General features: G+C 36.3%; 1 protein-coding gene across 3 annotated transcripts in view; it reads right to left on the bottom strand.

The window, feature by feature from the left end:
* Positions 1-18,311, bottom strand: part of LOC106879638 (carnitine O-acetyltransferase) — a 41,306-nt gene that overhangs the window by 13,786 nt on the left and 9,209 nt on the right. For all 3 annotated transcript variants that reach the window (XM_089350207.1, XM_089350192.1, XM_089350202.1), the window contains exons 3-8: positions 12,087-12,287; positions 11,761-11,841; positions 9,300-9,418; positions 7,048-7,101; positions 5,356-5,515; positions 1,922-2,093 (exon numbers count right to left, since the gene is read on the bottom strand). In XM_089350207.1, coding sequence (XP_089206333.1) covers positions 1,922-2,093; positions 5,356-5,515; positions 7,048-7,101; positions 9,300-9,418; positions 11,761-11,841; positions 12,087-12,287 — 787 coding nt within the window. The remainder of the gene's footprint in view (positions 1-1,921; positions 2,094-5,355; positions 5,516-7,047; positions 7,102-9,299; positions 9,419-11,760; positions 11,842-12,086; positions 12,288-18,311) is intronic.

The following is an 18,311-nucleotide window of genomic DNA, read 5'->3' as shown; positions in this document are numbered from 1 at the left end:
CTTTTGGAGGGTTTTTTCTCCTTCTAAATGAAAGCTTAGCAATGCAAAGAGTGTACATAAAGGAAGTTAAAAGTTCAGTCTGTTGTAGAACAACAGGCTATTAATTGTAACAATCATTGTTGATAGCAATAATTACTTATTTCAAACTGCCTATTAGTGTCCTACAATCCTCCTGTTAATGAAGGAGCATTTAAAATACTGAGAGAATTCCCAACTGAATATCCTTTCAAGCCACCATGGATTATGTTCAAAACCAAGATTTGTAATCTAAATATTGATGAAAACAGATGGACTTCATTATCTGATATGATCTTATCTTGAAGATAGTTGGGTATGCTTTCAGAGAAGTTTCGCTGCTATTACTAGCAGCTTGAGCAACCACATAGAGGCTTTCATTTTTGGCAAAGATGGTGGAAAGTCAAACTAAATGCCTTACAGTTTTTAGTTTATTTCCCTACATTCTGAGTTAAAATCATGGTAGAGTTTATTTAGTTCTTTATCTTGATAGAATTAAAGTTCATTTAAACAACTATAACCTTTAAATAGGCTTTGGGCCAAATCAAAACAATTCAGTATTTTAATAAAATTTATTGCCTGGCACCAAAGTCAGATTAATTATAATCATCATCGTCATCATCATCATCAGTTTATGTTTTTTCCATGCTGACATGTGTTGGCCAAGTCTTCAACACAGCATCTCATTACTTGTAGTTCAGCATCATCTCCTTCACGAGATCCATGATTTTAAGATCAGACATCATGTCATGAATTATTAAAAGATTTTTATTTTATGAGTGATCTTACTGTTAACAATTCTTCTACTACTAACATTATTAATGAAGTCATTCTCCACTGCTAGCTTGCTTGTGATCTGACTTGTTGCCAGGAATATAGAACATTATAGTCATCTGTGAAGTACTCTGCTCAATATGCAGAAAAGGAGTTGGTAGAATTCTGTACTGTACTGCTGCAAGTGCACAAATGATGCAGTCAGATCACATGTCCACGGGTGTTAGACAGGTGGAATTTGAAAAGATGCTCAGAGTTATTGTTAGTAAGATGGTTAATAATTTTATGGGTGTCTGCCAAGTCAGTTACCAGACGTCGGAGTTTCAATGTATCTATGCCCAGGGAAGTAAGGTGTTCAGAGTATGGCAAATGCCTGATGGAGGTTATTCACATCGCTGAACAGTTTCCAGATGATTAATATTCTGGGCAAGATAGGGATTCCAGACCAGTGATGCAAATTCCAGGTGAGGCCGCACCATAGCTATATAAAGCCACAGATAGATAGCTGGAGCACAAAGAACTTGGTAAGTGACGCCAAGACACCCTCAGCCTTCTTGGCAATTTTAGCAATGTGTTTTGTCCAACGCAAATCGCTGTCGACAATAATGCCCAGGTCGCGTTCACAAGAAGACTTTTCGAGATTAGTGTTGTGGAGGGAGTAAGTAGACACTGGGTTTTTCCTCCCAAAATGCATGGTGGTACATTTGTCCACAACCAGCTTGAGTTGCCAGTCCATGATCCATTGCTGCATTGTGTCCAGGTCTGATTGCAATAAGGATCTATAGTGTACAGGATCTGTCCTCTTTATTTCGAGGTACAGCTTATGTTTAGGCGTAACTGATTCAACAAGCTGCCTAAACTCCAACTGCATGGTTTCTACTATGAGCATAAGGCCACAAATTCTGAAGGTTGGGGGTGTAGTCAGTTATATTAACCTCATTACATGACTGGTACTTATTTTACTGAACCCCCTACTAACCAAGTAGATGAAAGACAAAGTCAATACTGGTGAGATCAGACAAAATCAAAAGCCACAAGTTATTTTGTCTGATGCTCAACCAGCTCTGTCATTAAGTGTGCTAACTGAAAATTAAGTGCAGGCATCTACTGGGAGAATATTAAAATGAAATACCTTTCATCAACTTTTTATAGATTTTGGCCCATGCATTTCGATTTTCTGATGTTAAAATTCCAACAGGTGAAGTAGGATGCTTTGATCCAGACTTGATAATCTTCAGTTGTTTGTATATTTGCTCAGAATTCAGAGGTTTGTTTTTCTTGCCAAATACTTGCAGGGAAAATAACTAGGAAATGATCAACACAAGATAAATCAAATAAAATGACAAAAAAAAAATCTTTTTTTTTCCCCCCAATTTTCCTGTAATTAATCACTAAAAGCAAATATATTTTAGAAGACAATATTTTCTGTGGTTTACAGTTAGAATTGTTTCCATAGCAGATAAGCTTTTGGTAAGCTGAAAGGATAAATCTACATTCTAACAAGAAAAAAGAAGAATGTTGTGTATTTGAGTAAAAATCTTATAAATCTATGCATTTCAGTTGACCCAACTGTGAGGGTAAGATACCATGTAATTTGCAATAGATCACTATCTTATTCAAGAGAAGACTTATCTCTCTTCTGTTTAGCATTATAAAATCAGAGCTAAACATCTGTAACTTTTTTTTAAAATCTTCAAAGATGAGGATAATATTAATATTTCTTAAAGCCATTTAAACAATATTTTGACCAACATTCCAATTATGGCCACTCTGTCCTTTGTCTTGCTCATTATATCCAAAGCTACTTAATATAGTTTAATCCTTTTGTTTTGTTTTATTTAAATTTGGAAATAATGAAGAATTTAGTAAAATGATTTTGTCAATATTAAACTGGTATTTGGAACATGAATTAACATAGTTAAAGATACTAGGTGAAATGTGAAGATTTGGCAGCAATTTCCAACAAATTGAATGACTGCAAAGAGGCTCTTTCATTAGCTCAAAGCAGTAGTAATCCTTAAAAACTTAGATTTGTTTTGTTTATGTTTTTTTTTTTTTGTTTTTCATGAGATAAATTGTAAGAAATTTAACTACTCATCATCATCATCATCATTTAACGTCCGCTTTCCATGCTAGCATGGGTTGGGTGGTTTGACTGAGGGCTGGCAAGCAAGGAGGCTGCACCAGGCTCCAATCTGATTTGGCAGAGTTTCTACAGCTGGATGCCCTTCCTAACGCCAACCACTCAGAGAGTGTAATGAGTGCTTTTACGTGCCACCGACACGAAGGCCAGTCAGGCGGTACTGGCAACGGCCACATTATTATATTTATTTTTGAACATATGATCTGAAATAATTTCTAACAGTATGAATGATCAACTTTCCTGTCAGATGATTAAGTGAATGAATAGAATTTTCATGAGCCAAACGTATCCATCAATTGGTGATTAATCCAGCTCCTCTCTTGGTTACACCAGCAGGGATTGAACTCATAACTTCATGCTAATGAGCCAGCAGTCAGTTAAAGTCTCATGCTCTACAAACTGAGCTATGTGAGAGGAAAACTCATAAGCTAATGAGAAAGCCTCTACATGGTTATTCAACTTGCTAGAAAGATAAACCAAATCTCCCTTATATTATACACTACCATTTTAAAAGAGGATACATTGCATAATGTAATCCAAGACACACTGTGTCTAAAAACAGATGATATAGTCATGGTAGGAATACATATGATCATGGATCAGAGTTAAGCTGGTGCTAAGTAACAGTAACAACAACCAGACATTAATTTTATGATGTTGATGAGTAACAAGCTGTGCTTATTTTCAGCTAGCTGGACTGGGCAAGTTGAGAGAAGAGCCTTAGCCACAACACATAGCTGTGGTCAGGTTATGAATTGCTGACCTCTCAGTCAAGTGTCCAATACACCTATCAACTTGTCCATCAACTCTTTTCACTAACTAACCCCTGTAAATATATTTGTCATGATCATTTTATTATTTTAATGATGGTACACTTCCAGATACTTAAAGATATTAAGGTAAAGACCCCCTTTGGTCATGAATGACTATGGGATTGCTCCTAGAAAGTTCCCCGCTGAGGCACAAGTCTGGGGCAAGGTTGTTTATGGAAGACAAGCAGTCGCCTATGCATACCAACCTCTCTTCTCCATGCCACCAATGTTATGAAAGGCAAAAGCTGATAAATCTTGGCACCAGTGACATTGCAATTCATTTCGGCAGATGAGTGAACTGGAGCAACGTGAAATAAAGTGTCAACGCACAGCCTGGTTCAGGAATCGAACTCACTATCTCATGATTGTGAGCCCGATGCTCTAACCACTGAGCCATATGTTGGAGGGGAACTTTCTAGGTGCAATCCCATGGTCGTTCATGACCAAAGGGGATCTTAAAGATATTAGTAGATCAATATTAGAAACTGTACATAACAAATGTTACGCAAGAGTCTTGTCAAAGACGTTACGATCTTTCTAATACTGATTCCATAAAAAAACTGCACCCAGTACACTCCATAAAGTGGTTGGTCTTAGAAACGGCATCCAGATTCAGAAACCAACCCCAAAATGAAACTTATGAGATGTAGTTCTCCAAATCATCTAGGAGAGCAGCAACAATCCATTTACTCCACTTCAGCATGGAAAGCTGATGTAAACAATGTTAATGATGTTGCTATATAGCCTTAGATTAGCTCTGATCATGTAAACTTATATACAATAAAAGGTGTTCCAGGTACAATACATCCTGATTATCAGACCTAAATGATCTAGAATGATATCCAATACAACCTTGTTTTCCTTAAGACAGACAATAAGGCATAATTTGAGGAAGACTTGGTTACTATTTTTAGCACGTAAGATACAGAAATAAATAGCGTGATCAGGATAAATTATCCATTTATTGCAGAAAAATACGTTACTGGCCAGCCATGAGACTCGAACTCACAGCTGACCAGTAATGTATTTTTCTGCATTATATGGATAATTTATCCTGATCACGCTATTTATAGCATTATCACGCGTTTGAGAAATAAATTTATTTCTGTATCTTACAATACATCTCAATGCTTCTAAGAACAAACTTTGTTTGTTTACTTTCATCGTAAAGTTGAATTTATTTTTAGCACATTTGAAAGATTGCATAGAGATAGGTGACCAAAGGCAAATAATATGCCTTGCCTTAAGGCAAAATAGAATGACTGCAAAAGTTTTGAACTTCTGACTAAATAACCACTAATCTTCAAAACTTTTTTTCAAATTCCTTTCAGCAGAAATTATCTCATCTGTACCAAAGAAGATAATAAATTAAAAATTCTACAGTAAAGATGGGGGGGGGGGGATTTCTTCTAAAGCTTATAAATTAATTTTGCCTTTAGTTTGTAACAGACAGCCCTTTTCACCCTAACTTTGCAAGAAACACATTGTACAATCACAATACAGTAATCCCACACATACAACCAATGATCTACACACACAACATTTTTTATAAGTCCTTTCTCTTCTAATAACTTTTAAACAGAAATAAGAAAGTTCAACTGTAACACCTACATGGTTGTTAGAGATAACAATAATATGTTGAGGTTTTGAATCGGAGAAATTTTTCCAAAAGTCAGTATTTACACCTGGAATACGACAGCCACTGAAAATATTATTGTACTGCTGCATACATAGGGGTTGTTCTCCAACTTTATCCAATGGAAGTCTTTTTCTATAAAAAAAAAAAAAAAAAAATGCAAGAATTAAAATGATGAAATCCAAAGAGAAATTTGTTTTTGTTATCATTTGGTTATATTTTTATTTTATTCTAAATAGTTCCCCCTTTTTATTTATTTTTTTATTTTTTAATGATTGAGCTGAGTGGGGAACAGAATGTCAAATAACAGACCCAACATTTCTTCTGCATATCATAAAAGGTGACTAAAAGAGGTTGAGGTAGGATTTGTATTCCAATCTTGTAAAAACCCTCACCAGCAATGGCTACTCAAACAGACCCATGGGTTGGAGGGTTGTCTCCTGAGTGGTGCGAAGGTGTCGTCCACAAAGAGTAGGGAATCACCAACAAATGGTGGAAGTAGCAGTGCACAGTTACAGCACATTTCCTCCATACTACTACTATTAAGCAGTTGTTTCTACAAAGGAGTAGCTACTTTAAAACCTGCTCAAATTATTTCATCAACTTTCTGTCTTAAAGTATTATTAAATACTTCTTATCATCATAATCAAAAAAAAAGTTTTACTTTTATATCAACATTGTGCTGGTACAATGTAAAAAGCACTCAGTCCACTTTATGGGGTGGTTGATGTTAGGAAGGGCATCCAGCTGTAAAAACCATGCCAAAACAGACACAGTAGCTTGATGTAGTCTTCTACCTGACCAGATTCTGTCAAACCGTCCAACCCATGCCAGTATGGAAGGAAGACGTATGATAATGATGATGATGATGATGATGGCGGTGGTGGTGGTAGTGATGATGATGATGATGATGATGATGATGATGAAGAAGATGATGATGACAACGACAATGATGATGATGATTTTCAAGCTTTTATGAAGAAACTCAACAGGGTGCATAGCTTGGAGACCAGGAAATCTCTCCAATTTCAGCAGCTATTTCTCCACATTGAAAAGTCACAAATTAGAATATCTCAGGAAAGAATCACAAGACACATTCTTCAAGCCAACTTGGCAGGAGGCCTAAGAGTAGACTAAGAGCAAGATGGTTGGATAAAATCCATAATCTCAATTGGTCATGCTTGGGAGCCCAGCCAGAAAGTGTAATGACAGTAGCTTCTGATAGATAGCTAAGGACTGTACCCCAAAGACCCTCCAAGGAATAGTGGGTAGAGAAGATCAATGGATGAAGTAATCTAAAACAACCAATTATAGCTAGGAACAGCTGAAATGTTTTCTTTCTAATGATCCCTGCTAATTTCAACAATTTTGTGAAACAAATGGCCAAATTAGACACCTTGAAAATCATTGAGACAAAATTGTGTTTTGAAGTTTAAATATAAGTGAATCCATCAAAATCTTGTATCAGTTTTAATAGCATGCTGGAACTCTCAGATTGAAGTGACTGGGCTAAAAAATTAGCTGAGATGTTACATATATATGTAAATATATATATGTAAGTAACAGTGTATACTTGTATATACTTGTATGGATGTTTGAGCCTTATCAAAATTATGACGTGGAAAGTAGCATCGTACATAAAGTAACCATGTTATTTTGATACTTACTCATCTAACATGATCTTGTAATCCAGAATTCCAGATATGATTTTTGCAGCAAACCTAATAGAGAGAGAATAAAGATTGAGAGCTCAGATTTTTGTTGGAGAGATGTAATTTTGTGCAGCACTTACCTTTTTGAATAACATTTACACAGAAAAATTGAAATGGTTTCAATAGAGAATCAAAAATGTATCAGACATAGTTTGTCAAAACCTTACCACTGAGATACAGGCAAGGCCAGCACTAGGAAGTGCACAGCCCAAATAGAGAATTGTCAATGGGGCCCTCTACTCTACAAAAGTTGAAGATTGATCTTTTATGCTTCAAGTAGTACACCAGTCCCAGCCAAAAAGAGTTGAGGGCTTGCGGCTCCGCCATTAGCTATAATGATGTACTAAAAATTCATCAGAGTATCCTCCATTCACGCATGTGTGCAGGGTCCTCCCTTGGTATGGGGCCCAATTTGAACAAATCTGTCTAATTGTGGTAAAACTAGCTCTGGGAACAGGTAACCCCAACTTTATCGTTTCAACAGTGAAGTACAAAGTACATTTTATAAGAACTAGGAGTTATATTAGACTGAAGTAGTTACAATATATTTATCAATTCAGGGTAATTTAAAATTTGAAAGAATTTGGGCGCAAAAATGTGAGGTGTAGAACTAGATACAAAAAAGTTTATAATCCTATACGTCTTCATCTGTGTACAATCCTTGCCTATAACGAAAGAGAAGATAATGGCTTCCCCTTAGTATTTTTTCTCTTTAATACTCTTTCAATGCCACAGATTTGTAGACAAAGAGTTTGGTCAATTGAATCAACATGAGTTCATGACTGGGACTTATTTTATTAATTCAAGCAGTTTGGATCACAGGCTCAACCCCAATGAGATTTGAACTCAGAAAGTGTGCACAGATAGAGGTATTTATAGATAAACACAAACTGAAAGAGAAGCTAGAGAAGAGGAAGAGAGAGGAGCAGTAGAGAGTGTAGGAAATAAAGAGGGAGAGGAAGATTTGAGAGAGGAGGTGAGGGGAAGTAGTAGTTTACACTAGCATTTTATTTTATATTTTAGTCAGGAGGGAAAGGAAAACAGCACCCATAACCCTTTACAGGGCTTTCAAGACTGGTGGGAAGAAGGGAGGAAGGTTATCTTCAAACTGGAAACCTGACCCAACAGAATGAAGCCAAACCACGGATTAGGTCTACCGTCTATGTAGGTCACAGAAGGATTTGAACTCAGAACACAAAAACCATAAACAAATACCACAAAACATTGATTCTGATGTTCTTATAGGTCTACCAATTCGCCACACAATATTGGTATTATTTTATTGATCTTGAAAGTTGAAGGTAAAATTTGACCTCAGGAAATAAAAACAAAGTTACGAAGTCTTTTTCTGAACTATTTCCTCAACCTGGATAAAAAGCACCCACTACACACTTGGAGCAGTTGGCGTTTGGAAGGGCATCCAGCTGTAGAAACACTGCCAAATCAAATTGGAGCCTGGTACAGCCTCCTAGCTTCCCAGACCCCAGTCGAACTGTCCAATCCATGCCAGTATGGAAAACAGACGTTAAGGGATGATGATGACATCCATTCATTAGTATAATGAATTGAGCTTGATACTCGAACCATTGGCTTGCTGTCTTGAAAGACAACAATCTTGGCATATGAGGTACTTGAGCATTTTGCTTCCATATTTATTGATTACTAGGTTTGTAATGTTTATTGATATACTAGGTTTGTAATATGTGTGTATACCAGTGTCACCCGACTGGCAACTGGCTCCCCGTGTTGGTGGCACATAAAAAATACCATCCAAACATGACCGATGCCAATCCCCATTGACTGGCTCCTGCACTGGTGACACATAAAAACTACCATCAATTTTTTAGATTTCAAGTTATAGAGGTTTAAAGTCTGATAATTTTCACCCAATCAAGGAAACAGGATTTGGAAGCTGTCATTTTGTGCATGACAGCACATCTTGTCAGCCGTAAACAAAGTAAATAAATTGGGCGAGGTATTAAAATTAATTTTTTTTTTTCTAAACCATAATCTCTGATGTCGAAAACATATGAATCTGAAAAATTTTTTAAAAAAATTACTGGTTCAAAAGTTATAGGGGAGAGGGCTGAATTCCGAAGAAGTACCAGAAATTCAATTCAAGTTTATAATGAGGTATCATATGATGAAACAAAAACTAATATTTCATGTGAAGATCTTTGAAAGAAAGAAAAGAAAACAGTACTTACTTCAATTGTTCCTTTTCTCCTTCAAATTTCTGTAATGGCAAAAGCATCCCTGGACTGGAATTGACAACCACTGGGGACCTAACACTTAAGTAGCCGTAATGTAACCACCACTGTGAAAGCTGCAAGAAGAAATAAATTCCTTAGCAAAGACATTGTTTCTCAGACATAAGACATACTAACAGAAGGATTTGAAGCTATTTTAACTTTTCCAGTGTTCTATGCTATAATGAGTCTTATGGTACAGACCTATTTGAAATAACCTGTAATATACTTTCCATATTTAAATTAAAATCTTAAATGAAACTTCATTATTTTATGATTAAAAGTATAATATGGTAAATGAGTCATCAGAGTTTTAGGTAAGAATTATTTCTAAGTTGTGTTCCAAACATCATATTAATAATATATTAATTAAAATCACGAAACCAATGAGGGTGCTTCTACGTAGACATTTAAACTGCTGAAAATTGCAGTTAAATTTCCTCAAACCACAATTTATAGATTAAAAAAAAAACATAGGATGATCCAACCTAGAATGTCTTTGATCAAAGGTCTTTCCAATCAATGCCAACCTAAAGCTAAATGAAAACAATTTTAGCTACAACACTCTTGTGTTTATATAATAATGTAATACAGCTACAAGTTAGGAATTTAGCTTCTCACAGTTTACTTTTTACCCTGTAGCACTGACAGATCTAAAACAATGTTATTAAAAAAATTATTTTCAAAATCAATTTTTAAAATTCCTACTCTCCTGACTGTTACATTAGATATATTGTAGTGTTTGACAAGTGAAATCAAAAGAACTAGAGGATAATGCTATGTAAATAACCAAGTGTCTCTTGGATTTAGAATAGAGGTACATTGAGTTCCTGTGTGTCATAAGAAGTGTGCTTAATGATTGATTTATACAAATTCATTTCACTAGAAAAATATTCAAATTTTAGATAAAAGAATGCAGGGACAATTCTATTTTCTAGGTATGGCAGCATGGTCAAGAAATTTGCTTCCCATCTACTGTATGGCATCTTGGGCAAATGTCTTCTTGTAAGCAGATTTAGGAGATGGGAACTGAAGAAAGCCCATCGTGTGTATGTAGGTGCTTGTGTGTAATTACACACACACACACACAGGTGCAGGCATGACTATGAGGTTAAGAAGCTTACTTCACAACTATGATGTTTCAGGTTCAGTCCCATTGCATGGCACCTTGGGCAAGTATCTTCTACTATATTCCTGGATCAACCAAAGCTTTGTGAGTGAATTTCGTTGATGGAAACTGAAAGAAGCTCATCATATAGGGAGGGGAGGGCATGTGTGTGTGCACACATGTCTTGACATCCCATGGTGGTTGTAAATGAATATCACCATCAGACAAGTGATGCTGTTTGTTTCCAGTGAAATATATGTCCAGTTATAGAGAAATATTATCTTGGTTGGAAACATGTGAGGTCTGGCAATAGGAAGAGTGTCTAGCCATAGAAAGTGTGCCTCAACAAATTTCATCTGATCCATGCAAGCATGTAAAAAAATGGAGATTAAACCAATGATGATGATAAGAAAGAGGTGCATGTGTGAGCATGTATATGTGTGAACATACGTGTGTGAGTGTTTGCGACTTCTTCCCTTGATATCATACAATAGTTTTTAATGAATGTTACCATCATATAAGTGGTGTTCCCATCTTCTATAAAAACAATATTATTGGCCTGGAAACAAGAGAGGGTTGGTGACAGGAAGCTGTATACAGCCCTAGAAAAATCTGCCTCAATGAATGGAGTAGACATTAAACCAATGACAATTCCAGCAATGTTTAACCCTTTTGAAACACATTGTGTTTTGGTATGTGTAGCCCCCCGCCCAAAAAAAAACCCCATCTTTTTTTTCTTTTGCGATACATCTACTGAAAGACGATCTCTGATTAGCTATTACACTTCAAAACCAACCATTCACAACATTTGTTCCATTGGGCTGATGGATCGGCCTCAAAGTCCCTTCAGTTTGTATCACTTGGGCTGAACAATCAGCCTGGGTGTCCTAAGTGGGTTAAATAATTGTTCCACTTAAGTAGCTGAGTAAATGGGAGCATATGATGGGGGATTCCAAAACTTCATTGGACAACCAAATGAGTATTTTTATTGTATCTTGTACATTAATAAAACATTATCATTTTCTACTGTCTTTCTGAAGTATGCTGCTGTATATGCAAGAAGGTGGTCGAACAAAATAACTGAGGATGAAGGTTGTGTATTGGAAGCAGTAGATACATGTACTAATGATTATCACTGTTACTTTTAGTGCTGTTTGCTGTTTATCTTCTCAGAACTGTTACCATGTCAACTGCACAATTGCTGTGTACCAAATACATTGTAACTCGTATGAAGATTTTTCTATGATGAAACATTTCTTCAAACTTATAGAATTTGACCCTATGCAATCGTTTTTCTTAAAGGCATCTTACCCAATTTTCAGTTGATTTTGCTCTTTCTATCAATAGTTCTTGAAGTTTAGGTCCGATACCTTTTTTAAACTCTTCTATAACCTGTAAAAAAAAAAACACAGAAGGACCAAGAATGTAGAATGCTTTAAAAACATAAATCATAAAATGACACCTATAGACATCATACATTTAAAAAAAAAACAAAAAAACTTTAAGCTGAAACTATTTAATTATCAGGGCAACATTGAAGATTATAAACAACTGATATTGATAGCAGAGAGATATGTGATTATTAAAACATTTACAAAATATACAAAAAAGAAAACTGAAAGAAAGTTTCAAATTACCTTGTGTGTGTGTTGAAGTTCTTCTTCCCCAAGAAGGGGTTGAATTGACTGTTCATATTTATGGAGAGTCTGTTCCAAAGGTGGAATTGGAAGGGACGGCAGAGACTCTTGAACAGTAAACTCCTTCACAGAAGACAGTGACCGAACCCCAGGAGAAGAACGGATCATTTTCGGATGCACCACCCTCCTCAAAAATATTACCTGCAAATAACAAAAACACAAAAGTCTTACAGTAATGATATGGTGCAACTAGATATGCAAGTCAGTTAGATTTCTTAACAAAGAGTTATAATAGCCACAGAGCATCCTACAAGGTTCAGTAGACACAATAAAGAGATGCAAAATCAGCCTTCAGATGCTAATATTATTAAAATTAACATAAAGAAGAATGCAGTGTCATAGACTTATGTTCATATCTGTATGTGCGTGTGTGTGTCTATAAATAGACATACAAACATATATGCATGCATATATACATACATAGTGATTTCAAATTTTAGCACAAGGTCAGTAATTTCAGGGAGAGAAGTAAGTTGATTACATCAACCCCCAGCACTCAACTGGTACTTATTTTCTTGACCCCCAAAAGAAATGACAGGCAAAGTTGATCTCAGTGGAATTTGAACTCAATGTAAACACAAACGAAATGATGCTAAGCAATTTGCCCAACATGCTAATGATTCTGCCAGTTTGCCATCTCATACATACATCAAGTCCAGTTAAACATTCCACTCTCATATCTCTCACTCTGTTGAGTTAACTGGTCCATTCTAATGGTATCTGAATCTTACGAAGGAGAAAGGAAGCCATGCAAGTTCTTTCTATGAGAGGCTCCAGAGATTCTATTTGCTTATAAGGAGCAAATGATAAACAAACACAATGAATTGATAGCAAATTGCAAGCATAAACTAAAATTAACATTCTGGAATTTTCTGAGGATAAATTATCATCATCGTCATCATCATTCAACATCCATTTTCCATGCTGTCATGTGTTAGATAGTGTGACCAGAGCTGCTAAGCTAGAGAACTGGACCAGGCTCCAGTCATCTGTTTTGGTTTGGTTCCTATGGCTGGATGCCCTTCCTGATGCCAACCACTTTGCAGAGGGTACTGGGTGCTTTCTACCAGCATGGATGCCTTTTATGTTTCACTGGTACAGGTGCCTTTTATGTGTCACTAGCACTGGCTGTGACCACAATTTCACTTAGTTATGTTTTCTTGAGCACAGCAAATCACCAGAAGTCTCAGTCACTTGTCATTTTGTTGTTGTTGTTGGCACTCCGTCGCTTACGACATCGAGGGTTCCAGTCAATCCGATCAACGGAACAGCCTGCTCGTGAAATTAACGTGCAAGTGGCTCAGCACTCCACAAACATGTGTACCCTTAACGTAGTTCTCGGGGATATTCAGCGTGACACAGTGTGACAAGGCTGACCCTTTGAAATACAGGAACAACAGAAACAGGAAGAGTGAGTGAGAGAAAGTTGTGGTGGAAGAGTACAGCAGGGTTTGCCACCATCCGCTGCCAGAGCCTCGTGGAGCTTTAGGTGTTTTCGCTCAATAAACACTCACAACGCCCAGTCTGGGAATTGAAACCGCGATCCTATGACCGCGAGTCCGCTGCCCTAACCACTGGGCCATTGCGCTTCCACATTACACTTGTCATTACCTCCGTGAGATTCAACAATTGAAGATTATATTACACCACCTTGTCCTACGTTTTCCTGGGTCTACCACTTCCATACTTATTTACACAGCTGCCCTCATCCATACACATCATATGACCTTAGATAGACACATCCCGCTCTATTCCCACTATCTCCTTCTAATACTCTCCCCTATTTCTTTCACTCTTCTTTACTTGATGACTATCTTTGGTTCTGATTCTATTTAACCTACTATTAATTAATTAAAAGTAATGTAAAATACATTACAGAGAATATATTATAAACAGTTAAAAATTATTTATGAATATATCAATGGCCAAACATGTTACCATAAAATACATAGAAGAAGAATGTTTATAATTATGAACAAGTCACAATTATAATAAAGAGAGTTTCAAAACCCTTACATGTTTAGAAATAGCAGTCAAAACTGCTATAAAGCCATTTAAATCATTCATATTATTTCTCTTCATGATAAAAGCTATCTGTGGGTGACATGACAAATAGAATCCACAACTTAAAAGTAACTGGTTAATTCCCTATTGCAATTTCAACATTAGGGACCTATTTGTCTCGTCAGGGGAATATTCCTGTAGATAGAAATTAAAACAGGACCTTACTTTGGGGCTAACATGTATCCCAACCGGCAAGAGAAATATGTCAATCTCCACACATTTCAAGTTATGAATTCAAATGCCATGTACAACATTTATGAGAGAAGACCGGTAAATTCAAGCCACCACAAAATCACCAGATATGGGTTGGGCAAGTTTAAATAATTAAACATTCTATTGAACCTATATTATTTATGCTTTGCTTATCATTACCATTATCATCATCGAAAACACCAAGCTCACAGAAACATTCTCATTGGGCAAAATGCTTGGCAGCATTTCTTCTGGCTCTTAACATTCTAAGTTCAAATTCTGCCATGGTCTCCTTTGCTTTTCATCCTTTTAGGGTCAATAAAAGGAAGTACCAGTCAAATATTGGGGTCTATGTAATAAACTTAACTTCTTCCACTAAAACTGCTGGCCTTGTACCAATAGTAGAAAGAATTATTATTATTATTATTATTATTATTATTATTATTATTATTATTAAGGCGGCAGGCTGGCAGAATCGTTAGCACACTGTGCGAAATACTTAGCGGTATTTCGTCTGTCTTTATGCTCTGAGTTTAAATTCCACCGAGGCTGACTTTGCCTTTCATTCTTTCTGGGTCAATAAATTAAGTACCAGTTGCATACTAGGGTTGATCTAACCAACTGGCCCCCTCCCCAAAAACTTCAGGCCTTGTGCCTAGAGTAGAAAAGATTATTATTATTATTATTATTGTTCAGTAGTTTTATTTTTATAACGTGCTTTCACTTCACTACCGAGTGCAGCTCTGTGCGCCTTGGGTATGTGCTGTGGTTTGCTGTGGTGCTCTTATGTTTACTGTATTGAAAGTGTTTTGCGTAGAATGTGTGCAGTACCCAGTAGTGCAATTTTCTGTATGTTATATATATTTGTAAGTCCTGGTGTTTTTGTTATGTATTTGTCTGAATATTTTTTTATTATACTATGATAGGAATTGTTTCTGTTTTTAGATTCCACATTCGAGTTATCTCTATTTCCAGGTCTTTGTATTTTGAAAGTTTTTCCATTTCTTTTAGAGAAACGTTGTCATCTGCTGGTATTGATACATCAATTAGAAAGCATTTTTAAAATTTTTATTATTATTATTATTATTATTATCATTATTATTATTAATGCAGCAAAGTTGGCTGAATCATGGGCATACAAAACAAAATGCTTAGCAGCATTTCGTCCATCTTTACATTCTGAGTTTAAATTCCACCAAGGTCGACTTTGCCTTTCATCCTTTTCGGGTTAATAAATTAAGTACCAGTGAAATACTAGGGTTGATGTAATCAATTAGTCCCCTCCCCAAAAATGTCAGGCCTTGTGTCTTTAGTAGAATTATTATTATTATTATTATTATTATTACATTGTTAGTATTTCTATTAAGTTCACCAATCACTTCACAGACACCCATAGGGACTTAAATTGGACAGTTACCCACTGAAACCATTTGCACATCAGTACAGTGTCCCTAATTTTATATTATAATTTATTAAGTTATATAATTTATTAAGTTATAATAATATATTGATTTTAAATTCTGGCATAAGGCCAGCAGTTTTGGGGGAGAGGCTAAGTTGATTACATCAACCACAATGTTCAACTGGTACTTATTTTATTGACCCAGAAAGGATGAAAAACAAAGCCAAATTTGAAGGGGAATTTGAACTCAGAACATGAAGACAGACGAAATGCCGTTAAGCATTTTACTCAGCATACTAAACAATTCCGCCAGACTACCTACTTAATGTATTATATTATATTACATACTATTATACCCTAATTACCTGCCACTGTCTGGTTCATAGCTCCAAATCTTATTTCACATATTTATTCACTTACCTCAAAATTCCACCTTAACCCATTTACTCTGTTATTACACTTTATTTATTGATTATTTTATTTTATTTTATTTCATTTAAACCCATCCTTGTTATATTTTTCCTGATCGATAATCTGTTTTGCTTTATCAGTTCACATATCTTGTCACTTAACTCATGTTCCCCTATAAACATATAAACACATATGCCGTTTATGGACATGGGGAGAGTGGGATATATCTACTGATGTAAATGCGTGTGAGCCTTATTTCTCTGCCTTTATGGCAGCAAGTCATTGGAACTACACTCATAGTTAAACACATTCTAAATGACATGGCCTGCACTATTTAACCTTTTACCATTTCCTATTCTGGTTCTAACATTATTATGACTATTGATTTTTATATCTAGCACAACATTCTCTCTTTTCTTTTCTATTTTTCCTTTTATTCTTCCTTTTTCCATTTGGTCTCCCCTACCCTAAACCAAATCTTTTATCGCTCTCTGGTTTGTTTTGATTTTCTCTTCTCTCCTTCCTCTTCTTCTTCCATTCTTTTTTTCTTCTGCATCTGCTTTTTCTTCTTACTCAGTTTTTTTGCCGTTCAGATTTATTGTCAATTTTAATTATGCATTTATTTATCTATTTACTTATTTATGATTTTCTGCCCTCTTTTTCCTCTTATTGGTCTTTGCTTTTTCTCTTTCCCTAACATACTTAACTTCTCACTTCCTATCTCCTCCTTCCCATCTCTGACTTCACTTCTTCCTGTATTTACTTTTCCTCTTCCCCTCTGCTAAAAGGTGAGTCCGTTAGAGGCTAGCTTAACAACTGCTATGTATAGGGAAAACTTGTGTTTACCATAAATGTTTGACTGAAGAAGATAATATTATATAAGAATTATCTTAGATAACTATTGGAAACACACATATTAAATGCATTTAAAATATCTAAATATCAACACTTGATTTTGTCTTTATAATGGTATCTACACATGCACATGTACATATGTGTGTGTATATATGTGTGTGTATGCATGTGTATGGATGTGTGTGCATATATATTTATGTATATATATGTGTGTGTGTATATATATATATATATATATGTGTGTGTATATATATATATATATATATATATCATCATCATCATCATCATCGTTTAACGTTCGCTTTCCATGCTAGCATGGGTTGGACGATTTGACTGAGGACTGGTGAAACCGGATGGCAACACCAGGCTCCAGTTTAATTTGGCAGAGTTTCTACAGCTGGATGCCCTTCCTAACGCCAACCACTCAGAGAGTGTAGTGGGTGCTTTTACGTGTCACCCGCACGAAAACGGCCACGCTCGAAATGGTGTCTTTTATGTGCCACCCGCACAAGCCAGTCCAGGGGCACTGGCAACGATCTCGCTTGAAAATCCTTCTCACGCACAGCACATTTCCAAAGGTCTCGGTCAGTAGTCATCGCCTCGCTGAGGCCCAATGTACGAAGGTCTTGCCTCACCACCTCAGCCCAGGTCTTCCTGGGCCTACCTCTTCCACGGGTTCCCTCAACTGTGAGGGTGTGGCACTTTTTCACACAGCTATCCTCATCCATTCTCACCACATGTCCATACCAGCGCAATCGTCTCTCTTGCACACCACAACTGATGCTTCTAATGTTCAGCTTTTCTCTCAAGATACTTACACTCTGACGGGTATTCACATTGACATTACACATCCAATGGAGCATACTGGCTTCATTCCTTGCAAGCTTACATATGTCCTCAGCAGTTACAGCCCATGTTTCACTGCCATGTAGCATGGCTGTTCGTACGCATGCGTCATACAGTCTGCCTTTTACTCTGAGTGAGAGTCCCTTTGTCGCCAGCAGGGGTAAGAGCTCTCTAAACTTTGTCCAGGCTATTCTTATTCTAGCAGCTACACTTTCAGCGCACCCACCCCCACTACTAACTTGGTCGCCCAGATAGCGGAAGCTATCGACTACCTCTAGTTTTTCACCCTGGAATGAGATAGAAGTTGTTTCCTGTTTGTTTACAGTGTTTATTGTACCTGAACATTTGCCACAAACGAAAACTAACTTCGTAGTTAATCTGCCTTTGATATTGCT

The sequence above is a fragment of the Octopus bimaculoides genome, chromosome 1 (genome assembly GCF_046866305.1).
Source record: "Octopus bimaculoides isolate indiv1 chromosome 1, ASM4686630v1, whole genome shotgun sequence".
In the NCBI taxonomy this organism is placed as follows: Eukaryota; Metazoa; Mollusca; class Cephalopoda; order Octopoda; family Octopodidae; genus Octopus; species Octopus bimaculoides.
Note: the sequence above shows the minus strand (reverse complement) of the source record. Positions and strands in the feature narration are given on the sequence as shown.